This window comes from Temnothorax longispinosus, chromosome 4 (genome assembly GCF_030848805.1).
Source record: "Temnothorax longispinosus isolate EJ_2023e chromosome 4, Tlon_JGU_v1, whole genome shotgun sequence".
Lineage (NCBI taxonomy): Eukaryota > Metazoa > Arthropoda > Insecta > Hymenoptera > Formicidae > Temnothorax > Temnothorax longispinosus.
In genome coordinates, this window is record NC_092361.1 from 5,906,699 (window position 1) to 5,931,532 (window position 24,834).

The 24,834-nt window shown below is 33.6% G+C and overlaps 5 protein-coding genes across 14 annotated transcripts in view; 3 read left to right on the forward strand and 2 right to left on the reverse strand.

The window, feature by feature from the left end:
* The window catches only part of Wdr62 (WD repeat domain 62), a 43,522-nt gene extending 40,311 nt beyond the window's left edge, over positions 1–3,211 (forward strand). For all 7 annotated transcript variants that reach the window (XM_071776604.1, XM_071776609.1, XM_071776611.1 and 4 more), the window contains one exon: positions 342–3,211. In XM_071776604.1, the coding sequence (XP_071632705.1) occupies positions 342–724 (383 nt within the window). In that variant the 3' untranslated portion in view covers positions 725–3,211. The remainder of the gene's footprint in view (positions 1–341) is intronic.
* Positions 2,771–13,723, reverse strand: Glys (glycogen [starch] synthase). Of its 2 annotated transcripts, XM_071776613.1 has the most exons (12): positions 13,583–13,723; positions 11,639–11,859; positions 11,373–11,557; positions 8,561–8,757; positions 8,286–8,478; positions 7,693–7,955; positions 5,764–5,974; positions 5,495–5,631; positions 5,278–5,410; positions 4,755–5,141; positions 4,473–4,673; positions 2,771–4,399 (listed from the first exon to the last, which is right to left on the reverse strand). In XM_071776613.1, exons 2-12 carry the CDS (start codon positions 11,775–11,777, stop codon positions 4,367–4,369), a joined length of 2,079 nt encoding a protein of 692 aa, XP_071632714.1. In that variant the 5' UTR covers positions 11,778–11,859; positions 13,583–13,723; the 3' UTR covers positions 2,771–4,366. The 2 variants fall into 2 exon arrangements, with proteins under 2 accessions (XP_071632714.1, XP_071632715.1); XM_071776614.1 differs by lacking the exon at positions 5,764–5,974 and having other exon boundaries at positions 7,785–7,955.
* Positions 13,619–20,052, forward strand: LOC139812020 (nonsense-mediated mRNA decay factor SMG9). Of its 3 annotated transcripts, none has more exons than XM_071776616.1 (10): positions 13,619–13,788; positions 14,798–14,992; positions 15,652–15,698; positions 16,135–16,321; positions 16,852–17,145; positions 17,248–17,392; positions 17,990–18,110; positions 18,189–18,300; positions 18,579–18,698; positions 19,234–20,052. In XM_071776616.1, the coding sequence occupies exons 1-9, from the start codon at positions 13,619–13,621 to the stop codon at positions 18,655–18,657; spliced, it is 1,350 nt and encodes a 449-aa protein (XP_071632717.1). In that variant the 3' UTR covers positions 18,658–18,698; positions 19,234–20,052. The 3 variants fall into 3 exon arrangements, with proteins under 3 accessions (XP_071632717.1, XP_071632716.1, XP_071632718.1); XM_071776615.1 differs by having other exon boundaries at positions 19,382–20,052; XM_071776617.1 differs by having other exon boundaries at positions 14,798–14,971; positions 19,382–20,052.
* Nc2beta (negative cofactor 2beta) lies at positions 17,965–19,537 on the reverse strand. Its single transcript, XM_071776619.1, has one exon. It carries the CDS (start codon positions 19,535–19,537, stop codon positions 19,034–19,036), a length of 504 nt encoding a protein of 167 aa, XP_071632720.1. The 3' UTR covers positions 17,965–19,033.
* A 138-nt stretch (positions 20,053–20,190) lies between the features above and the next one.
* Positions 20,191–23,614, forward strand: LOC139812018 (vascular endothelial growth factor receptor 3). Its single transcript, XM_071776612.1, has 8 exons — positions 20,191–20,678; positions 20,757–20,982; positions 21,060–21,223; positions 21,315–21,558; positions 21,652–21,755; positions 21,864–21,963; positions 22,035–22,625; positions 22,702–23,614. Exons 1-8 carry the CDS (start codon positions 20,440–20,442, stop codon positions 23,122–23,124), a joined length of 2,091 nt encoding a protein of 696 aa, XP_071632713.1. The 5' UTR covers positions 20,191–20,439; the 3' UTR covers positions 23,125–23,614.
* Positions 23,615–24,834: the final 1,220 nt, after the last annotated feature.

Genomic DNA, 24,834 nt, shown 5'->3' on the forward strand with positions numbered 1-24,834 from the left:
GAATCACAAATAAAAAAGTTCTTGGGGGTGATCGATTAAAATGAGACACCCTGTATACATCGGATATTTTGATTTATATAAATATCATGACTTTTTTTTAACTTGGCGCCCACGCATCAGGCTGTTTGACGAACTCGTACAAAAAAGTTCTTTGAATCATTATCTAGAAAAGTTCAAGAGTTTATCATTAAAAGATTACACAGCTTGATAGATACCACGTAGCGTGACCTCGAGATCTTAAAACTAATGTGTGACATGCATGCCTTTTATAAATATATAATTATTTCTTCTATGCGTGGATTTATTATTAAAAATATAACATTTCTTACGCATTCTTGCAGTCTCCACACAATTATGCAACACGATCGCGGATGAGCTTACACGCACTGCGGACAACGTCGTGCAATTGTACAAACGTTTGATGATAGACAACGACGACGATCCGTCTAGAAGAGCGATCGATCGGGATACGATGCTACGTGGATTAGAGTCGTCTGTTAACGAAACCATGCGTACTTTACGACTGGTCGTTGCCAGCGGTGGTGAGAACGACAACGATGGAAGTAGCGGAAGCGTCGTCACTAATGAAGCGACGGTGAAGTTTCAAGAATTACTCGCGGGTCAGGATCAGGGCAAGGTAGTCAATATGATGCAGCAATATTCCGAACTACTCTTAACTATGATGCAACAGAGGATGGGAGGAACTCAATCAAGTCACACATAAATCCGTCCATCTGGAGAATTGATAAGGAAAATGTGATTGCCATCGTTATTTAATGTACCGATATATTCATGAGATGATACGAAGAATGTACCTCGTGGTCTGTTTTCAAGCAGTGTACTATTGATAATTATTTCTCTTTGATTTTGAGAATTTAAATGTGTTTCACTTTATGAAAATGAAGGGAATATGTTCCCGTACGTAAAAACTTTGTATACATATCGTGTGTAGCTGCGCAGAAATTCTCTTTTCCTTTTGTCAATTGTAGATCGTATCCGCTTTTGTGATTAACTCTTAAATTCGGATAAGATAAATTAATGTCAATAGATGTAACATGAGATATATAAATAATCGAAATCTGTTGTCATCGTTTTTTATATTCTACGATGTGAAGTATAAATAATTATCGTCATAAGTACTAATAGATATTGAAATTAGTCTATGCCATCCGCATCTACTCAGATAAATCATGAGACAATTAATAAGGACGAAGTAAAAATATTGTAGGTTGTGTTTAATCATATATATATATATATATATATATATATATATATATATATATATATATATATATATACACAGGGTGTCTAAAATTTTAAATATCTCAGGAAATTCTTAATTAAAGAGGGCTTTATTATAGTGTTTTGAAAACGTCTCGACGAGATCTTTTCTCAACTTTTATCTCAAGAAAAAAATCAAGTTTCATTTAAAAAATTAGTCTTCTTTGAAATTTTTTGAAAATGACATGTATGACACGACTCACATTGGAATCATGTTTCCCCCCTCAAACCAAACAACTTTCGTCTGAAGCATTTCTTTCTAGATTCACAAATAAAAAAGTTTTTTGGGGTAATCGATTAAAATAGGACACCCTGTTTATATAAAGTCGATTTATTTAACGATCGCAACCATTTATACTTTGAAGCCATACACCGTAAAATGCCAATTAACTGAAGACTAATAGACTAATAGAATAGTTTCCAAACAAATACACGCGCGCGCGCATATGATACATTGAACAATATTAACATAATATTAGTGCTCTTATTATGTAACCAAAGGTTATCTATATCAACGGTCTAAAAGAAGGAACACTCTTCTTCCTTCGCTATTATAAGCTTTGCAGAAAGTAATAAAAAAATAAACAACTAAAGCTTGCCAGTATGAAATAAAAGTCTAACTATGTAGTCACTGCGTAAAGTATCAAATCAGGCTACTTGAGTCCGAGTCGACGATAGAGATTTGCTAATATTTTAATGAAATTTGATATCTCGAAATATAAACGTAGATATTATTTTATTTAGGATTATTAGTTACTATTGTGACTATAAATTGTATAATTTTAATATAAAAATTTCTTAAGCTTCTTTTTAATAATAGACTGCATTGAATGAAAATTACAATTTATTGATACTTACTCGATCATAATAATATTGTCCTATGTATTTCATCACGGAACGTACTAAGTGCTTGTATATTTTTTCACGTAAACATTATTGCTAAGAGAAGCTGCACGTGCATAAAATCATCCATTTTAAATTGTTCTGCTCAATTAAAAGATAATATGTCCCGATGAATTTTTCAGGATTATATCGAATAATCAAAGTAAAAAATACGTATTACTACTCTCTTTTTCAATTTTTATGCACATTTGTTTTTTATTTTAATATAATTACAGTTTTTCATAAAATTCTATTTAACGAGTGCCATTTAAGTGTGTTAAAGTGATGGTCATTCAATTAATACATATTGTGTATTAATTTATCGCTTACATTGTTAATATCCGAGTCGTATATGATTATTCGATCATATTCTCAACATCATTTATAGTACGTGGAAATTGGTTATTGTGAAACTTACTGAATATGTGGATGTGAGTGACATTTATCAATTATTTTTCTTTTGTGTACGGATATGAACGCTTCTTTTCTATTCATAATCGAGAAAATGGAAATGTTCACGTAGATCATTTAAATTCTAAATGATACGCTACATGATATATAATCGAGACTAAAATAATTAATACTAGAAATTAGAATATTTTGTACGTAGTGTATCAACATTTTTAACATTATTTATTAGTACAGACAACGCGTACGCAGATAGATAACATAAATACAATATGGAATCTCATTGCATATATGATGATAATTAACTAATGTCATGCGATAAGAAAATCATTCCGAATTATCATCCTTATTGTCGTAATTACTTAAACGTATATATATAGCTTCAGGTTATCTAAAAAAATTACAATGACTTTGTACACAGTTGTATTTGTTAAACTATAATTATTATCAATTATGTAATATGTTATACCGCTTCTGTAATGTGTAAATATTTATTCAAAATTAAATAACATAGTGGATAATTTGGTATTATACAAGTGCCAAATTCACCGTATATAAACGTGTCGCAAAAAAATGTAACTTAGTCATTTCATTTTGTATATTATGTTAATATTATTAAGTAAAATTTTTGATTATCGTTGACGTGTCTTTTATTTATTGCAGCACGTTGTTATCCACATTTTTTACAATTTTTTCGCAACATGGTACTTTAACGTCATTTCTTGCTACGTGAATGATGTAAATATTGTTGCAAGGATTTATAACTCAAGATGATTAAAACTTTTATTCAAAAATGCTAATTCTAATAAAAATATAATTATTTCTATATAACAACAATATATTCTGTATACGTACATACTTATGTATATCAAATTCATTGATTGTATGCTCATATTACTATATGCAAACACAACTCACACACACGTACGGCAATGCGATATATGAATAATATATATATATATATATATACACACAGGGTGAGATAAAAAAACTAAAGTGCTATAACGTTGTGTGATAAAAGAGAAGGGACCACGACAAGCATTTTAAGTATAGTCCTCTATCGACCCTGAAGTTATACGTACCAAAGTTTTTCCGCACCGCAGTGAAACTTTAAACGCGTGTAGCACCGTAACGAAGCCATCGTTGACCCATGATTCCTCGCCTATACTTAAAATGCTCGTTGTGGTCCCTTCTTTCATCACACAACGTTATGGCACTTAGTTTTTCATTACCCTGTATATGCAGAGGGTATCACGTTGAAAGCTTTTAGCCAGAATATCTCGGGAACTATAGTAAAGATATCAAAACACGGTTTGGAGAGAATATAGGGTAACAAGGGGGACAAATTTTGATATATATACCTATATTATATCTTCTTTTTTTATGTATTAAAATCTCCCATATTAGTATATTGAAATATTTGTTACGCACGCCTTATGAGAGTTTGGATCTGCTTAATAGAGTAATGTAAGTTTTATTTGCATTAGTAAACAAACAAAAAATTGTAAATAATATCACTTATAATGATCACGGTACGAAGTGAGTCCGTAGACGTATTGCTGTATATATCTTTACTACACTTACGACGTATTCTGTTTTGTGCTTTGCACGGCAGTGACAAATGTTAATAAAATAAACGTTCAAAATTCAGAATATTTAGGATTTTTTAAAAACATGTAGATACACATACTTCACGTAGGACGTACAACTAGTATTTTGGCACGGCTATGTTACATGCGCATTCTATAAATTATCTTGAAACTTATTGCGCACGCGTACTTCTTGTTCTCTTTATTTACCTTCCATTCGATTGTCGTAATTCCTCTAGCTACGGAATGAGTAAGCACGTGAGCATAAAATAATGTACAATATCTATTTAACGTGACGTTTGACGTATTTACCTCTTTTTCTTCATCAACCTCGTCCTCGTCATCTGAACCGTGCACAGAAGCGGCCGGTGTTGTATGCCGTGAAGATGACGGAGATGGCGGTTCACTGATCGGTCTGGGATACGTGAATCGACCAATCCCACCCTCTGCATATTCCGATGCCAGTTCCGGATACACGCTAGTCAATGCTTTTATTCTTGCTTGACGATAATACTGTGGAAAACGACGAACATACAGAAGAGACACATATAAGATATAAGATGAATATAATGAGGTGCGTGTATTTTGTCTTACAATGCCAAGATTTCGCCAATCAAGGAGATCGCTGAGACGCTCTGTACGATTTCTCTGAATGATACGTTGACGACGGCTAAGTCGTGCGAAATCGAACATGTACTGAGCGAGCTGTTGAATGCTCGCTTCCAAACCGATGTAACGTCTATCGACGATGTAGATACCGTAGCTCATTGGATCCGCTATATGTTCCTGCATAAAGCATCCGAATCCTGATAAGTTAGTGGTGATGCTGGGGATTCCCATGACTGTGCACTCAGCTGGTGTATAGCCCCATGGCTCATAGTATGAAGGGAAAACACCCAAATGGCATCCTCTGACAAATTCTTCATAATCGAGGCCAAATAATGGATTTGTCGAAGATAAAAACTCTGGGTGAAATACCATCTATAAATGATACATATTAGTTATATAAGCACAGTCGTGACTACATATTAACGACGTGCTTACGCACGGTTTACGTTAAACTCTCGGCTGGTGCGTGTCCGACGCGTACGTCGTTGTAAATGTTTTTTTTTTTTACCTTAACACGATCATGGACGGTATTGAAGAGATTACATCTTCTAATGGCATTTAACACTGGATCATTCCAATCATCGACAACATTGTGTGTCGTAATAGGCGGTAATCCATTCCTTTGCAGTGCGTATAAACATCTATAAGACAAAACAGAAAGTCAGTAAATCAAGAAACGTGATTATAAAAATATATAATGTTATCTTGTGTTCTTTTAAATATACCGTTTTATCTTAATAGTATCCTCTTTCTGCAACAAGTCTTGAGCCTCAGGCATACGACCAGAGAGACACAACTCGTACATTCGTTTCCCTATTTTTTGCTGTATATCATTGATAGTGTCTCGTAGAGATTTTGTTACCTGATAACAGTACGTTGACAAAATACTACGTATTAGTTATAATAAATCATACAATTTATATTATAATACGTATTTCAAACAGTACGGTGAACTAATATTATATATAACATATTAATATTAATAATGACTCACAGCGTGACCACGAAGAGATTCGACATTAAAATTATTAGTCTTTGCAGGAAAAATGAGGAAAGCAACTACTGTTAGATCAGGCCTGGACGTTTTTAAATAATGATTTAATCTGGCCAAAGCTTCTATGAATATGTCAGCTCCTTTGTTTCCAAATTCATATCGGCCAGCGGTGAAAAAATATAACGTTTTGTCTAAATCAAAATCATAATGTCTGCAAACATATATAAGTTTGAATATTGTACGAGATATATGCGTAAAAAGGCGCGCGCGCACACACACGCACACACAGTAAGTCACAAGAAATAGAAAACTAAATATTTCTGTTAGGTTTTTGAAGATAGAGAAGAAAATGTCAAATAGAAAAATTGAACTATTATTAAACAGTGTAATTTTTTTGCCCATTAGGGCAAAATGTGATGGCACAATGGTACAAATTGTTTCTCTCTTAAAGTTATTTTCAAGATCATTTCGAGATTAGGGTTTTTTTAAATGGCACTAAATATCTTTGATTTGATTAATTATTATTTATCGATGAGCGTTCTTTTTCAAATCAAGGCCGAGTAAATTTTAAAAACATGCGTTATCCATCCATCAAAACATTTTCATTGCTCAAAAATTTTGAAATCCAAGGTCATTTGAAAATCACGGTGTTATAAATCATTGAACTTATTCTGATGATCATAATGCTATCAAATAAGAAATCTAATGTGCAATTTCTTTTCTAAAATATTTCCCTCTACCTTCGAATCTAGCAGATGTTTAAAGCTCCCGGGTACTATATAGAGTCCTTCTAATCAGAGTCCGGCCAACTTGCAGTTCTGGCAAAATTCTCCGAGAGAGAAGGATATAAGAGAGAAAGAGAAAGCGATATACCACGATATACATTTATATCGCTTTCTCTTTCTCTATTATATCTCTTTCTTTCTGTTCTCTTACTTTTGTCAAGAAATGGCGAACCAATCAAAACTTGCTACTATGGCTGCGTTCGGGGAGCGCGCTATTAGCGCTATTTGCTTATTCTATCCTTGTTTTACACCTGAAGAGCGATAAAGATAAAATGATGCAATAGCGCTAGTAGTGTGCTCCCCGAATGCAACCTATATGGCGAGATTCTAATTAGAGGGACTCTACTGGGTACTCGCCGCGGTCATTTTGGAATGTGATGTCAGAAACGAGAAATGACACGTTGAAAATTCTTGCATGGTATCTTCAAATAAAAAGATATTTGCTTAAAATAACACTACAGATCACTTCAGCACAATGAAAGTTTTAATCGATCCCCTTAGGGTTACACGTCTCGTCCATCACTACCCTTCTCCTCTCACTTAACTTTGGATCCAACGGCTTAATGTTTCTTTCCGAAAAAAGGAGCCCAGTTTGCTCCGCACAAAAGTCTTTCTCGCACGGAGGGCGCAGCTTTCGGAAATAAATTCCATTTTTACGTGCTCAAGTGAACTCGAACCTGGTTTCTCAGATTACGAGTCTGGCGCTCTACCACTAGACCACACTGCCGCCTTTTTAACAGTTTATTATAAAAAAGAGAAAGAGATAGACCTAATCTAACCTCGGACTTCGGAATGTGCTGAAGTGATCAGAATTAAATGTTATTTTATGCAAATACCTTTTTATTTGGAAATGGCATGCAAGACTTCTCAACGTGTCACGTCTCAACATTTCTCGCTTCTGACGTCACAATCTCACAAGATGGGAGAGCCGTGTAGTGCGATTCTGTGACTCGTTATGCAGTATCGTTATATTGTCGTTGCGCAGCTTTTTTACCATATAGTATACCTGCGCAACTGTCGTTATAAGCACATAACGACAGCATAACGAGTTAAAGTTTTATTTTTCGTATTTCATTGCGCGTGCGCGAGCGTGTATGTCCTCATTACAAATGTCTGTAGAGAAGTACATTTGTTTGATACAAACCCATAAAAGTGACCTCGCACAAACTCGTGTATTTTCTCTTTACTAACAGCGTGTAAATTCTGAAATTCATGCAATGCCGCAAATTTCTTTACATTTAATCCGTTCGGCGTGATAATATCAGGTTTGCGTTTGAGCAAATGTTCGGCTTCAAAGCCAGTGATGTCTGAAACTGTCGTAAATACATGTGCTAGATGTGAAGCTGCACGTTCCATGCAATATCTGTGATATATCTGACGCTTTCCTGCTTCTAGGTCAACATTGAACTGCAAAAAGTATATTAGTATATTATTAATCACATATCAAGCACGTATTCAACATATTAAATATACAAAATGTCTTCAAATAGGTACGGCGACCAAAAAGGACGTATGGGCGGTTTCATTTAAAAATTTCAGTGTCCCAAGGGATTCCCAACTCAAAAATTTTAAGTAAAATCCCCCGTGTGTGTGTGTGCGCGTGCGTGCGTGCGTGCGTGTGTCCGTGCATGTGCGTATATAAAGTTGATCGTTATAGTATGTATATAGTCAAGAAATCAAGGTAAAGAAGAGAGAGAAAGGGGAAAAGCGAAAGGATGAAGAAAAAACTTTACATGCCTTATTCATATTGTTGTAAAAATCAGTCTTTCCTGCGCAAAGATATCTACCCAGAAGTGTAGCGTGAGTAGTAAATACCGTAGCCACATCCACGTGTCTTGTTCTCAGAGCAATTAAACCAACACCTGCTTGCCATTCATGACAATGTACAACTACTCGCGGCGGAATGCTCGAGTATTCTTCGGCTGCTTTTCTATTATTTCATTGTCATGAGAAAAATTAACATATGTATAAATTACATAGAGAATGATAAGAAATCTATAATATCACGTTACCTAAATTCTGATATAAATTGACAGACTAAATATCCGAGTATTACAGCGTCATTAGCTTCAATATCGAGATGAGGTATTCCAAGATTGCAGGTACTCCATAATTCTTGTTTATATTCGTCTAGCTTCCAAGCAGCGCTTCCGATGTCGAACAAAATTATTTGAGGATTTCCATCCACCAACCACGTTCCTGTTATTACCTTAATAAAAACATTTTATAATGTAACCAAGAGGAAAAAGATATTTTGATTTACAAAATTACTGTTATTATACCTATACTAATATGATAAAAGTAAATAGACACTAAAAAAATGTGCGCGCGCACGCGAAAATTATGTCAGTTATTTCATATTTGTCTACTCAGAGATAAAATTTTTTAACAAATTTTAGACTATAACACATACGTGCGTGCATACACATAAAGAATGATTTATTACGTAGATGACGTTTGGAGAAATAATTAATTTTTTGAAAAAACGTTTCCAATAAAAGTTGTGCAGTTTTCAAGGAGAAATAATTTGACGATATTGAGTTGTTCTCAGTTACAATTATCAAAGCTGATTTGGTCTTTTTAAATAAAAATCTCTAATTTTTATTGACGTGCTTGATATCAAAATGTTTTACAAAACATCTTGAAATATATTTCACAAATTAGAACCATTTCGTGCATAAAAGTGTATATTTGTATAATAACAGATCCAGCCCCACGGACCTTGACCTTTTAACAATGTTTTAACAATGTGCAGGGTCTCTCAGACCCAGGTGATGTAACTACGAGGGTTAAGTTTTTAAAGAAAGCAAATTTTTCTTTAATTTTTCTTAAAACCCATCGACAAAACTGAATGCATTTCTGCTTCTGAGTTTCAAGTTTTTGGGTGGCGATTAATATTATTGCAAGAATGAAAATTGGTTACTTGAAAAATTCGAGATTATTATTAACTAAAATGCATCAAATTTACAAAAATGTTAAAAATACAAAATATTAAAATTTTACACGTTACAAAATATTAAAAATTGACTGATATGAAATCATCAATATCTCTCTTTCCTAGTTAAACTTGATATTATAATACGATTATAATATGATTTGAATACGAACATACTGGAAATCCATTTGCGCATCCACGAATAGCTTTTTATTGCCATATTTTGTATCTATAACAACTTGTAACACGTTCTGTTGATAAACAATCAGAAATTTTCAAAATAAATTTGATTGCAAGTTGACAAAAAAATTATATTTCTTAAACAAAAATAAAGTCTTAAAATGTGAAGTGTCTCGGCAAGATTTAACCAAATAATGAACCAGAAATGTGTGATTCCAATATGCAATTTTGAACAGAGTTAAAGACAAAGAATGTTTTATGATTCTCAGAATTTACAAGATCGTTAAAGAAATAATAGAAGCAACATTTTTGAGTCCTTCAAAGCTAAGTAACATTTTTTCCGGAATTTTACTAATTTTCCTAAAAACTAAATGGGAAAGAAAAAGAAATTCATAATAATCAATAACATTGATCAGGCTCTAAGACTAACTATATGAAATAATTGGATAAAAATAAAACTTTTAATGTTTTGAAAACATCTTGATGTCAGCTATACATGAATATGCAGTACAAATGGAGGGTTTCTATTAAAAAAAAAAAAACCAAATCAACCTTGAAATTCTATCTCGCAAGATAACCATTATTTCTGCCTAAAAACTAAACAACTTGGTCAAAAACATTTTTTCGAATGTTATTTCTCGATAAAATAAAATAAACAAAAATTATCCAACTAGATTAAAACGCACGCACGCACGCACACACACATACACCTTTAAAATCATATACTTTTTACATATTATACATTTAAATAAATTACCAACTACTCGCTGTCAGCAAAATATCATCGATGAATATTTATAGCAAAGTTTGAAGGATATATATAGATAATGATACATATTGGACATACATCGTGAATATATCGTGATATTTATATGTGATACATGTATCATCAGTTTCAAAACTACTGATTTTAAGCTGAATAATAGCAACGCTGCGTATTATTAAGCCCATTCAGTATAATCGCTCATTGAACGGCTAACAGTCGATATGTCGAGTGGATCCATATAGCTAATAACAAACATTCGACTACTTATGTCACGGCGGGTGCATCCAGGAGCACGACCGCTCACTGAGCCGCTAAGTAGCACGTAAGTGTGCGTGGTAAGAACCACGCACATTCTCTTGCTACTTAGCGGCTCAGTAAGCTGTTGCGTTCCTGGCGATGCCCCTACGCACTCTGTGAGCGGTTGTACTGTATTATTTTCAAATATTTGACGTAAAACATAACAGAAAAAAACTACGTTAGTATGAGTATGGCAGAATCAATCTGGAGTACGTGCTATAGAAAGAGATATCTTTTTAGATATCTCCTCTTTTGATATTTCCTTATCTACACTACGTGGATAGTTATTTTTGCGTTTTACATTATATGAAATACATAATATAATTTCGTCAGTTTGTCCTATTATATTCTTGTATTTCTTTTTTCTATAAAAAATTATCTTTAACGATAGTAGTTTTTTTTTTTTTTTTTTTAAAACAATGTAAACGTTCTAGATTCTAGATCTTTTTAAAATAAAAAAATTTCATACAAATATCCATATTTGGATATATATCAGATATATAACGTGAAAATTTTGATAAGTACATAAATATATCATAATATTTTCAAACTCTGATTTATAGTTTTCTAAACACGTGATCTAAAGTTAACAAATAATTTTTGGTAACTAAATGTTAAGTCCATAATTTTTAAAAATAAAATTTACTTTATATCCTTGATCACGTAAAACTTGTACCGCTTGATGCAAAGGGTTATGAGAAGGAAAGTCTGCCTCCTCAACTTCAGTACGTGCCGAATGTTCTTTATACGGGCCAATAAGACAATACTGATCGCCCATTTCTTCAGTTGAGACATAAGCTTTAGATCTTATTACCGTATAAATGCCGCCAACTGAAAAAGAGTTATCAACATAATTATCAGGAATCCATAATAGAGATCTACACATACATATAATACTATGTAATATAACACCTTTATTGGCAACTTCCCAAGCAACTTCAAAATTCCACCGATTTTCATGTTGGGCGGAATAGCCACGGTCCATAAATTCAAACAAATCATTAGTGCTGTCTACCCGATAAAATCTTCTGGAGGCACGTTCTCTTGACATTTTGTAATCTGTTCTGAAATCCCTCGTCGTTTGATTTCAACAGATTTAATAAACGTGATATCTAGGTACCTCGTAACGTGTTCTAACAGAAAATATAATATGCGGTGTGTAATACATTATATTAATTATATACATACATAAATATACATATGTATGTATATATGTATTATATATTTATTTATAATGTATAAATATATATATATAGGTATATATAATGTTGCTGTCATATATATTTACTCATATATATTTATTTATAGCCTAAAAAACTATGCCCAGTTTTATATGAAAAATTGGGCCCCTGGTGAACAGCACACAGACATGGCTAGAATTGTAGGGCCTCAAAAGAGGATTAAAAAGTTCCATGGACACAACTTTTGAGTCCCCTGAGTGCTAGAGCTGTCCAAAGTTCGCTATTATGATTATATTATGACCATGTACCAAAATAAGAAACACGTATTTTTTTATACGTACCTTTATGCATGTTAAGGACTAAAACACTGATATGATGAAAAATATCGGCTTTTCTCTTTCGGGCCGAATATTTCCGAAACTTATACAGGATAGAAAAAAATTTTTTAAACAAAAGTTAAATGGTTTGAAGAGTACTTTAAATTAAAACAATAATAAATTTTCATTTTTAAATAATTTATAATTTAGGTTAGGTCAGTATGCTCACCAGACTTCACGTAGGCACGTAAAATTTTCTGTTTCGTACTTCGTGAGTACCCCCCTATCGATTAATATACGACTCATGCATGACTGTTCACTCGAGGCGCAAACTGGACATAGTCCTTTTTAAAAATAAAATTATATATATAATATATATATATATATTTTTAATTTTTATATAGAGGGATAAGAGCCATAGTGTGGTGTAAGTCAAATTTTTTAAGATATATACTCGTGTGTATAAGATGCAATCTATACAATATATAAATTCCCTCTATATATATCTACATAAAGTTCTTAAGTTTCAATATTCTTCATTCAAAAAGACATTCTACGTATGAAATATATTTATTTGTTCATTTTGTTTACTTATACGTATGCTTTAAAGTTTACAGTAAAAAATAGTACTGTAATAACCGTAATAACTGTAAGAGAAATTCATTCAATGCTGAATTAAAATGTTTTAATTTAATGAGTAAGCATGGGAGACTTTAGTCTCAAAGAGTGCGTTTTATCGTCATAGAAAAAACCAAAAAACTCGAACCATATGTCTATTTATCTTCACCTCATCTCATGGGTCAATAACATTTCCTATCGCGTGACATTGGCTACGGTCAACGTGACGCTAATCTCTCCAAATGCTTTGGAGCGTTCTTCTTCTCTTTCTTTCTTCATTGAAAGAAAAGAGAAAAGGAATGCTTCGAAGCATTTGTAGCGTCACGTTGACCGTAGCCATTATCATATCTAATCGGTCTACGTAGGTATTTTCTTACGGGTCCGCGCACTCGTCTGAAAACGTGGAAGATCGTCGATCGAATAGGACAGTTTGCGGTGTCTAATCGTTTTTGTACCGACGTGACGTGAATAGTACGGCGTGCATGTGTGTGTAACTTGCACTCTGCATTTCTCTGAGAACGCGGCAGATTACGGATTCCCTGATCTCTCCCACTTGGCTTCGTTTGTCTCCCAAATCGAGTTACGTGACATGGACCACGATTACGAAGATCTTAGAGCTGCAGATATCGCAGTTGAAGATCAATGCCAAATATCCACAATGTCAATTACCGACCTCACGATACGTAGATTAGAGGGCCATCGAAGCAACGTGCTTACAGTTCATACTTTTTCATACTTACCGTTTAACGATCTCTCGCGTATGACAGTGGAAAACGATGGATTTTCAGATTAACTTTGATCGCGTACTCTCTTGCCGGACAAATGTGATTCCACCGTCAGGTTCAAGCGAAAGTCACCACGAACCACGCGCAAGGTCAACGAGAAACTCGATGCTGCTTGATGCTCGCACGCGCGTACTTCGAATCGTCACAAAAATAGCCGCCTGGTGAGCGCATATATACTTACCATTCGCTGTCGTCGCTCTTGCAACACGAAACCCCACCAATAAACCACGCGGTGACTCTCGTGCAAAGCACTGTGAAGATACGTTGGATTAGACCTAGCTGTCTCGCTGATCCACGCGTACTGATTAGAAATTTAGAACGCGAAGATAATTTTGATCACACCATTTACAATCGAAAATCACGTGACCTATATTTATAACGGATGGTGATCTATATAGCTTATGGAAATCTCTATGAAGCTAGCCGACAGAAATTACTAAATTTGATTATTTTTAATTTTTCCAAATGTATTTCGTTTGTAAATCGTTTGTGATTAATTTGTGAGTCAGTTTTGCTTCCTCATATAAAGGAAGCTTTGTTTTCGTAAATTCGTATATGAACCTTTGATTGCGTATTCTTTGGTTTCTTTTACCCCTATTTTATATATAATTCTTTTAAATTTGGTTGATTAGAGCCAACTTTATACGCAATCAAAGGTTCATATACAAGACCGTCTTAAGTAATATCTTAAGATGCTAATACGGCTCTGTGATTGGTTAATGGCATCTTAAAGATTCGACTATGAATACCGGCCTAAAATCTGTCTGATTTACGTTAGTTCAACTTGCGGTCACCAGGCGCGCTGGGGAGAATCGACTCCCAGAAAACAGCAACAGACCACCTTATATTTTCAGAGATTTCGGTGCCAGCTGATATAGCAGATTTCCTAACCACAAAACTGTCATTTTTAACATATTGATAACTTTTGTTCCACTTGAGAGCGACGCGTCTAACTTTCATATTCGGATTTAACACGCCAAAATACACAATATTGGTAAATTTTAGCCAAATCGGTGAGAAAGCCACTTTCCTTCATATTTACCTAATGTTCATATTTCTTTTTATGTATATACAACATTTTAGTAACTAAACTACCTGTGTGTCGGGTACTTTATATAAGAGAGATAATTTTAATTTATATATATAATATATAACTTTATTATACTACAGCAAGGGAAATATTATCACTAGTGTGAAAGAAATGCTGCCAATAATGCCAAAGGATTCAGAGATTAAGGATGGAGAAAAGAACCTAATTAAGATTGTAGAACGGCCGACATTCATATTAAAGACTAGAGAAGGAGAAAATAGAGCTGTTTCTCCGAGCCAACGTAATGGCCACAAGTATAGTATTATTAAATACGTGTACGAAATATTCAAATAAAAGAAATAAGACTTTAGACTCTCAAAAATGCTACCAGCAACGTATAGTGGTGAAAGGACTATATGAAAGTAAACGCGTTAAAAGCCATTTGAAAGTCAAAAAGTTAAATTGAAACGTTTTTAAAAATTAAAAATTTCTGACATTCTCCATTGTACCAAAAAAGAGTGTACTTCGAGATTGGGAAGTAAAAAAGTCAACGTAAAATGTTGGCATGTACGTTGGACTAAAAGATCATTATCAGATAATCTGAAGAGAACAAGAATGTGGATCCAAACTATCTGATAACAATTTTAGTCCAATTTACACCAATATTTCACGTTGGCTTTTTTACTTCCCAGTCTCGAAGCACACTTTTTCGGGTACACGGGAGAACGGGAGTATACGTTTTATACCGTTGAGGATGGCTCAACGGTGTTTGGAGCCGAAACGTTCAAAGCATTATATTATTGAACGTAGAAATAAATTTAATCTGAATCTGTTAATCTGAAAAATTATACACCACGAACCACGTTGTACTCTTCCATAGTCCTTCCCATCACCGCACGATTTGTAATAACTATTGATTTATATATTATTTTATCTTTTCGTGATATATACCTCTGTTATATACACGTTAATAACAAAGATTTTTTTTTTGTAGAAAAGATACCGATATGTCTTCAGCAGCACTAGTAAAAGTACAAGATTGTAAGTAACGTTACTTTAATATACAGCATACGTTATATAGGGTGTCAAAAACGTATTGATTTTTTTAAATAAAATTCTCTGCGTACGTTGGAGTCGTTTTTTCCTTGACAAAAATATTGAGCGTGCGTCTACGTTTCTCTAATTTTTTACATTGTATATTTTTATAACTAAACCTAAAATTAATATTTACGTGTGAAGTTCCGAGAAGTTTCATTTGCAAAACGTTGCTTTTTTTATTGCTTATAACGTAGAACGTATTGACTTTGCTTGCTAAAAAAAAGTTACGTTAATAACGTGAACAAAGAACTTGTACGTATAAAAGAGAACGTCTGATACGTTTGGGATTCTATATATGATATATAGATTATATATTAAAATATTCCAGGATACTTGGAAACGTAATATGTTATAATAGCAAGATATTAAAATATTTCAGCGATCCGTATGCTTTCCATCTGTCCCGAAATGACGACGTGTATGAAATTCATGGATGAAAATATGCAATTATGTGAAAATTCAATAGATTTTCTCTATGATCAGCAAGACTTTCTAGTCGTTGGATGTCTAGGTGCGCAAGGTGTTGGTAAATCGACGATTATGTCACTGCTAACGTCACGTTATTCGTATGTATTGTATTTGTTTGCAACATACATTAAACTTTTTTACTACGGAGGAGAGAAGGTTTTGGGGGACAAACAACGTTAACATGAAAACACGGATGTGTATGGCCTTAGAAAAAATCTCTCCAGAGAGCGGAACGTTGCGGAAAGTAGCCCCAAACGCGTGAAAATAGCATATTGTATATGCATACCAAGGTGTTTAACCTACTTATTAGCAAAAAATAGATCATTTTATTTAAAAAATTAATGAAAATAAAAAACGAATATAAAAAACAGGCTACGTAAGAACCAAGCGCGGTAAATGATGCGCGAAAGTTTTTATTTTTATTTTTATTTTACATATTTTCCAACTTTGTCAGACTATTTTTACCGACTTTCGCTCCACGGAGCGGATTTTTACAAGTCCATATTCGTTGTTTTTATGTTAAAATACGTAAAAAGAACGTGATCTTATCCCTCGACGTTGTTTACCCCCTCAAAATGCCTCTCCTTGTAAACGTGATACTACTTAAATAATTTTATTTTATCGTCAGGTCTAACATTTTTCAAGTTCAAGATTTATCACATTATGAAACTAGTACAAATTGTACCACTGGAATAGACCTTTTTGTAACTAAAAATAGAGTGATATATTTGGATACACAGCCAATTCTTTCTGGATTTGCGCGTGACGCTGCATCCTTTGATCAGAAGAAAGGTGCACCTGATTTTGTGAACAGTGATTCTAATTTAGAATTACAATCGCTCCAGTTTGCAGCATTCTTATTTTCCGTATGCCATGTTATTATATTTGTACAAGATTGGTTTGTGGATCCAAATTTAGTAAGGTACGTATGTGAAAGAAAATATTTATTAATTTGGCTATAACATAATCACTTTTTATCGTGAAGTTTACAATACATAATGAAATATCTGTTTCTCTTTTTCAGATTTTTACAGACTGCAGAAATGTTAAAACCATCCTCAACAACTATCATAGATCAAGATTACGTAGAATATTATCCCCATGTTGTATTTTTGCATAACAAAGCGGACGTGCAAGATTTTATGCCTGCTATTATTGACGAAATGAAGGTATATACTCCAACACATGGCGTACACAAGTTATCGACTTCACAAATATAGCTTATTCTTTATAACTATAACAAATCTCCCGCATATTCTTAGACTCTAGACCGGAACATACGACAAAGGTACAACACAGGCACGAGGAACAGGGACGAGCAAAACAGAATGCCGTGATACACGCGGCTTCTGATAGGTTGAAAATCTTCGTTGCATTTCGTTGCTCGTCCCTATTTCTCGTGCCTGTACCTTTGTGTCGTGTGTTCTGGCCTTCTGGCTCTCTATCTTTATTCTTTTCCGTATCTTAATTTTAAGTATTTAACGTTCTATAAATTTAATTTCCTTTTACACACACTGCTCCCTTTAGCATTTGATTTCCTATTATATTATCGTCTGTCTTTTAGTTGTTTTCTTAACGTGCGTGCGCGTATAGTATTCTTATGTGGGGCAAACTACTGAAATGACGTGACGAATCGAAGAAGAACGTGTGAATCAGAAAATTATAATCAACGTTCAAAAATATATTAAAAATATCTGAGGCTTGCGTGTAGTATTTAAGTGCTATTTTGAAAATTATCATGTTTTTAAGTTTTTTTTTTTTTTCAGGATTTTTATAACAAGGTGTCATCTAGTTCTCGACTACAAACTCATAGCGGTATAGATATGAGTCCGTGTTCGACAGAAAGTAGTTTAAATTTATTTTTGATACCTTCGAGGGCTAAAGAAGGTAAAAGATTCGTTTTAGATCATTTATAAAAGTTGCACATTGATATTTAATATATTTACGTGCATTCTTATGTTGTAGAAGACAAAACTTTTTGTGAAAACGAAGAATCTCTTATAGACAAACTACGAACAAAGATACATGGAGTTCCTAGGAATTCAATTACACCTTCCGTATTAACAGAAAAAAATTGGTATAAATCAGATAATATTCGTTGATAATATTACAACACGAAGACTTTCATATTTGTTACTAATCAGAGACTAAATTATTTTATCTATTCCTCGTTTAATTTTCAGTTTTCATTTATATTCTAATGATTTGATTGACCAAATCGATAAAATGTTAATAAAAACTGAAGAGAAAGTAAAAAATAGATGAGCTAATTTTATTTCGATAAGAGATAAATATGAAAAAGTTATCTACAATATTATATATGTCCCTAAAATAATACGGATGTTATTTTGATAGGTATCATTATGTTTCAAAAGTTATAGAAGTAATAAAGAAAAGCCATCTATCTTCTGAATATGGAAGACTAATGCCTTAAATCTAAAAGCCTACGTAGAAGGATGTGAAAAAGAAACAAAGGTATAATTAATCTACTTAATTATATGATACATTGCTTTTATAAATTATAATATTAAATGAAGGAGTGTAAGAGTGTTTAATATACAACATTGTGATATATAGAATTAAATGATTAAAGACAGCTTCTAAGAATAATAGAATTTGTGTGTGTGTGTATTTAATATTTTTCACTTCTTCATCGCTATTCTCTCTCTCTCTCTCTCTCTCTCTCTCTCTTCCCCCCCCCTCCCTCCTACCCCCTTCTTCTCTCTTTCTCTCTCTGTTTTATTCTAATTATTTTATTTCAAGTAAAAAACAATATGTCTTTGCAAACAAGTTTCATCATTTGAATTTCTTTATGAATAATCTTCTTGCTCACTGTCACCTTGCTGCATAGATGCCATTTGTGTAACAGCTTGTAATTGTTGCCACTGTTGCTGTTCCGCAACTGCTTGTTCCTCTCTTGCTTTAGCAAATAACTCCTGCTGTTGCCGTAATAATTCCTCCTCTGGAATTCCCAAATTTTCTAATCTGGTACTTTGACGTCTTCTTTTAGCCGCTACAGCTTTGCAGTCTCGTAATACAGCTTCTGCCTCTGCATTGTAATCACCAAAGCCCAATTTCTCGAGCGCTTGTAAAACATGTTCCGCATTTATAGTTTTCTTTTGTTGTTGGTTGCAAATTTCATTTGCCTCGGAGGACAGCAGGTGAATGAATTCCGTGCAGCAGTTCAAGATAAGCTCTCTAGATTCGTTTGCAACTCGCACATGAGGCAAGATCTCCTTGATTATTTTGTTAATTGACGCACGAGGAAGTGTAAGCTCGTCATCGTCAGTTGGTGACATCGCAGCTGAGGCCATTTGAGAGACTCCTAGAATATTAAAAACTAATGTTAAAAACTACTTGTATATTACGGGGAAAGTTCAGAATAATCTGACGTAGATAATTACGAATTTATAAAGATGTGTATATAGAGAATGAGTTTTATTTCGTGTGTGTGCCACGTATCACCGCCATGTATCTCAGGAAATATTGGTTTTAATGAAAAAATGTTTCGGGATAAAGGTTCAAATTTTAATTAATAGAAAAAGATGATATAATAAAAAATGGAAGTTGACATTTAAAAAATTTAATTTGGCCCAACACAGGTCCCGCGACCTTTATAAATAATAAAATCGTTTATCGGTCCCCCCTCTGATGAACTCTCCAAAATTTTTATCTGAAACGTTTTTACAATAAAACCAATATTTTCTGAGATACTTGGCACATAAAATAAAACTACCTGTATTGTATAAAGATGTATAACGTATGACAAATATATATGTATGTATTGATTTTTATTATTGATAAGAATAAATCTGACATTTTAACTTTTGTTACGTGTAACACGTATTTAATTTATGGACGTAGACGGTATAGATATATACATATTCCTAACACGTTTTATTATTTTTCTATTACTATTTTATTAAATATACGTGTATAATTCTTGAAATAAAAAGTTTGTATTTATCATTTTATTATATAGGAAGTGGTGAGATTTTTACGCACTTGCGCGATTATCAGATAAGAGTTATCTAGATATATGTGTTTTGCTAAAGATAAATCCTATTTGAACTTTGAAACTGAAATAAAGCACAGTATTATTGGATGAAGCGGACATCTTGTGTCACTCACAATAAGTTACAACAAAACTATTAAGTAGTAACAAAAAATATTATGTATCTACATTATTTAGATAATGGTCATATTATAAGATGAAATGTTTATACTGTGCAAATGGATTTATATATGTAATATAGTTGTGTTGCTTTTATATTTTGATACGATATGTGCAACAAACGTAAAAAATGTAGCAAAACTTGCTGGCGTTGTGGAAAATATTACAGTGTACGTTTTAGAAGATGAAAGTTATTTAATAAACGATAACATATTGAGATCATTGAAATTAAATGTATCCTGGACGCCACCAAATGGAGGAAAACAACCCTCTTCATACAGGTGCACTACGTAATACTTTTCAATAATAATACGTGTCTATAAAGATTATATAACAAAAAATTTTAATGTGTATTATAGCATTATGATTACAAGTGTCTTAAATGAAACCGGTATAAATAAAACAGAATGTACAGAAAGTTCTGCGCTCTATACTGTGCAAAATAAAGGTCCATTTAGTAGCATATTAATACCACAAAATAAATTATCGAATGACATGCCGGAGGTACAAATACATCCAACGTGTACGTACAAGATACATGTATATGCCAACCCAAGAGCTAAACCTACGGGAAAGTTACCAGAGGTAAACGTATGACGTAACATTATGAGACAACATTAAACTTAAAATATCAAATTTTCAAGATGTTTTTTATTACATAGGTCATTTATAAAGTTCCGGAATGTATTGGACATAAATGTAGTTGTGCGGATGCAAAATCTATCTTGCCTACCCCAAAAGTGGAAGCACGCCGAGCCAAAAAAAATTTTGTTATTAACTGGAATGTTACCTCGAACAGTTCTCATATTCGCTCTTATGTAATTAGGTGAGGTCTCTTTTATTTCATTCTATTCATTTAATTTTCCTACTATTCTACTAGACTTAGATTATATGATGCAAAGTATAATATATTCTAGTATTGGCATACCATTGTTGATATCAAAAGCAGGGCATTCTGTATATAATATCACGAAAATAAGTACGGTGACTTCTACAACAAATACCTTTAGTTGGAATATGAAAATTGACGGTCAGTATATAAAAGTAAACAATGGATACAAAATATTGATAGCAGCAATGGATTATCGAGGTTGCTTAGGAACTCAAGGTGGTTTTACTATTAATACAAGCAAAACTAAAATATTGAACGGGAGTACTATGGTATATATATATATATATATATCATAAAAAATACATATTGATAATTAATTAATATGTATAATATAAAATTCATATAGTATACGTATGTTGCAGTGGTTCGTACTTGCCGGTGTTGCTATTTGTGTTGTCGTAGGCTTTATTAGCATTGTGTCAATATATAATAAAAATGGATATCAACTTGTCGTGCCAACTAGACGGTAAGATAAAAAATTTGCCAAACTATTTTTTCTAACTTACGTATGTGTAGTACGTATTACATATACATATATTATAGCAAATATTAAGGTTTTATTTTTTAACAACAGGAAACAAACAGTGTCTGATCTTTCCGCTTGTAAGCTGGCTCAATGGCCAGATCTAGTTTTCCAAAGACGCAATATTGATATATACGTCGAAAGGTCTGAGGTAAATGGAGAAAAGGATTGAATACGTAGAAAACAAACTTAAAATTTTAACATTCACGAAACTTGTTGTAGGAGACGTATTATAAGGCGCAGAAAGATATATTTGAAGTGCCATATAAATATATAAATCTTATACGTGAATTAGGAAAAGGACAATTTGGTAAAGTATATCTAGGTAGTTTAAATAATAATGAAAACACGTTAATAGCTGTTAAAATGTTACAATGTTCTGATGACGCATGCAACGAACCTGAAGCCTGCAGGCATCAATTATTGGAAGAAATCAAAATAATGAAAGCAGCTGGTCCTCATACACATTTAGTGGGCCTTATAGGTTGCTGCACTTTACCAAATAATCCTATATGCATACTTTTAGAGTATATGGAAGGTGGAGATTTGCTCGCGTATCTACATTATAGAAGAAAAATGAAATCGGATGATGCATCTTTGTGCAGTTTTGAAAAGGCTATATCGAGATATGCGAATATTATTGAAGGAAATAAACACGACAATGAAAATTTATACGATATAATCGAGAAGCAACAATTTATAAAATTCGCTCTTGATATCGCAAGAGGAATGGAACATTTGCAAGTTAAGGGAATTATACATAGAGATTTGGCAGCGAGAAACATCCTCCTCACTTCAGATCTAACATTAAAGGTAGATATATAGATGTGTATATTACGATTTAAAAAATCGCTTATGGAGACGTATATAGATTTATAAATGGATTTAGATTTCTGACTTTGGCTTGTCACGAAATGGAATATATGTGATAAATAATATGGCTGGCAAAATTCGTCAACTCCCAATACGTTGGATGTCACCGGAAGCTGTATGCGATCGTGCTTTCTCTTCTAAAAGTGACGTTTGGTCATTTGGCATTGTACTTTGGGAAATTGGGACTTTAGGTTCTTTTCCATATGCCGGTATACAGGATAACGAATTGTTGCGTTATTTAACTCGAGACAAGTGTCGGTTGGCATGTCCTAATACGATTTCTCAGGATATATATAAAATTATGTGTTCTTGTTGGAATACAGCTCCGCGAGATAGACCTAGTTTTGCACAACTTGTTTTAGACTTGAAGACACTAAAAAAACATTTACATTCTCCGCATGAAGCAAGTAATCCTTGTTATGCATTGCTATCACACTAGTGTACATCTTGGGATCAATGATTAAATCTACATATATACGTTGTAAAAAAAAAACTTAAATAAATATGTGTATAATTTTAATAAAATTGTACACGTGTATGTTCCGTTAGATATATTACATACTCATGCTAGGAAAATATATGCTGTTAAATCTTAACTTTTATTCCATGGAATATAAAAACTGTGATATTAAGAGATGAGATCTTTTATTAAAAACAGTTTAGTTTTGATAAGATACAGCATACACCGTAACAGCTGAGAGTAAGATCGGCACGAAATACTCAATAAATTCTAACAAGGTTACACAGAAGGTGACAGAGGGTTAGTTTATTCATATTGATAAAATATTTGTAAAAGAATGTTAAAAGAAGCCAAGTCTTTAGAGATACATAATGGTAAAGAATGTAAAAAAAAAATCATAAAATTTATGTCATTTTGAAAAAAGGATAACATTAACATAAATTTTTGTTCAATATTTACCATGTTAAATGTAAACAAACAGTACGCCTATACTACACGTTTAAAAAAATATTTCGTTATATATTAAGATACGTAAGTTTTTATTTATATATCTTTTAGCTCACTTACTTGTTACTTTACTCCGTTATAGTTATTAAGGTACTGCAACCTTCTTCTTCTTCTATTTGTGTTGGCTCCTGCCTCTAATACGAAATGCGAGATGCGATGAACCATAAAGTATAGAGAGATAAGGAGTACAAATACAAACTCACAGTATAACCATAGAGTAAAAAGCTGAGTTTCCACTAGCGCGTCACGCGTCGCGTCATCCGAGTTAACCAATCAAAACATCCCATTTTGATCCCGTCACAAGTAATAATAATGGTGCATCCCGATGGAAAAAGAACAGCGGAACGGAACAGTAACGGAAAAGAAATATGGTGGGAGTAAGGCTGAGTTTCCACTGAGCGCGTCACGCGTCGCGTCATCCAATCAAAACATCCCATTTCGATTCCGTCACAAGAATGTAATGAAATGGGATGTTTGGATTGGTTAACTTGTGACGACGCGACGCGTGACGCGCTCAGTGGAAACTCAGCCTTAGGCTGAGTTTCCACTGAGCGCGTCACGCGTCGCGTCGTCCGAGTTGAACCAATCAAAACATTCCATTTCGATCCCGTCACAAGAATATAATGAAATGGGATGCTTTGATTGGTTAACTTGTGACGACGCGACGCGTGACGCGCTCAGTGGAAACTCAGCCTTAACCACGCAGAGTAGTTTCGTTTCACGTCTGTTCCATGTTAAGGTGGAAGCACATAAAATTGCAGGATCCATGAGCACGAATGCAGTAGCCATATGCGCATGCGCTGTGGTATCCGTAGAGCTCTAACAGATACCATCGCGCATGCGCATATGGCTTCTGCATTCTGCTCATGGCTCCTGCAATTTTATGTGCTTCCACCTTAAAGGTGGAATGAGCACGAATGCAGTAGCCATATGCGCATGCGCTATGGTGTCTGCATACTGCCTATGGGCCCGGGCACACACTTCTGCACAATGCATAATGCGTAAGCATAAGAAAATTGATTGGTCTATTTCCTTATGCACATGTGTATGGACCAATTATACGTATCGTGGCGCCGATTTGTTATTCTGCAGGCTCGCGAGAGTTATATTTAATTTAAATTTTAAGCGCCACGTATCGCGGCGCCGATTGGTTGTTCTGCCTGCAGGCCCCTAGGGAGTTAG

Coding starts and splice junctions, on each gene's coding strand:
- Glys (XM_071776613.1), bottom strand. CDS start 11,777: ATGTCAAGAGAACGTGCCTCCAGAAGATTTTATCGGGTAGACAGCACT. Junction 8,479..8,560: donor CAATTTATATCAGAATTTAG/GTAACGTGATAT, acceptor ATGAAATAATAG/AAAAGCAGCCGAAGAATACT. Junction 5,632..5,763: donor AATCTCTTCGTGGTCACGCT/GTGAGTCATTAT, acceptor TACTGTTATCAG/GTAACAAAATCTCTACGAGA.
- LOC139812020 (XM_071776616.1), top strand. CDS start 13,619: ATGGATTTTCAGATTAACTTTGATCGCGTACTCTCTTGCCGGACAAAT. Junction 13,789..14,797: donor GTCACAAAAATAGCCGCCTG/GTGAGCGCATAT, acceptor ATTATACTACAG/CAAGGGAAATATTATCACTA. Junction 16,322..16,851: donor CTGCTAACGTCACGTTATTC/GTATGTATTGTA, acceptor TTTTATCGTCAG/GTCTAACATTTTTCAAGTTC.
- Nc2beta (XM_071776619.1), bottom strand. CDS start 19,537: ATGGCCTCAGCTGCGATGTCACCAACTGACGATGACGAGCTTACACTT.
- LOC139812018 (XM_071776612.1), top strand. CDS start 20,440: ATGTTTATACTGTGCAAATGGATTTATATATGTAATATAGTTGTGTTG. Junction 21,756..21,863: donor CTTGTCGTGCCAACTAGACG/GTAAGATAAAAA, acceptor TTTTAACAACAG/GAAACAAACAGTGTCTGATC. Junction 22,626..22,701: donor CTTCAGATCTAACATTAAAG/GTAGATATATAG, acceptor AAATGGATTTAG/ATTTCTGACTTTGGCTTGTC.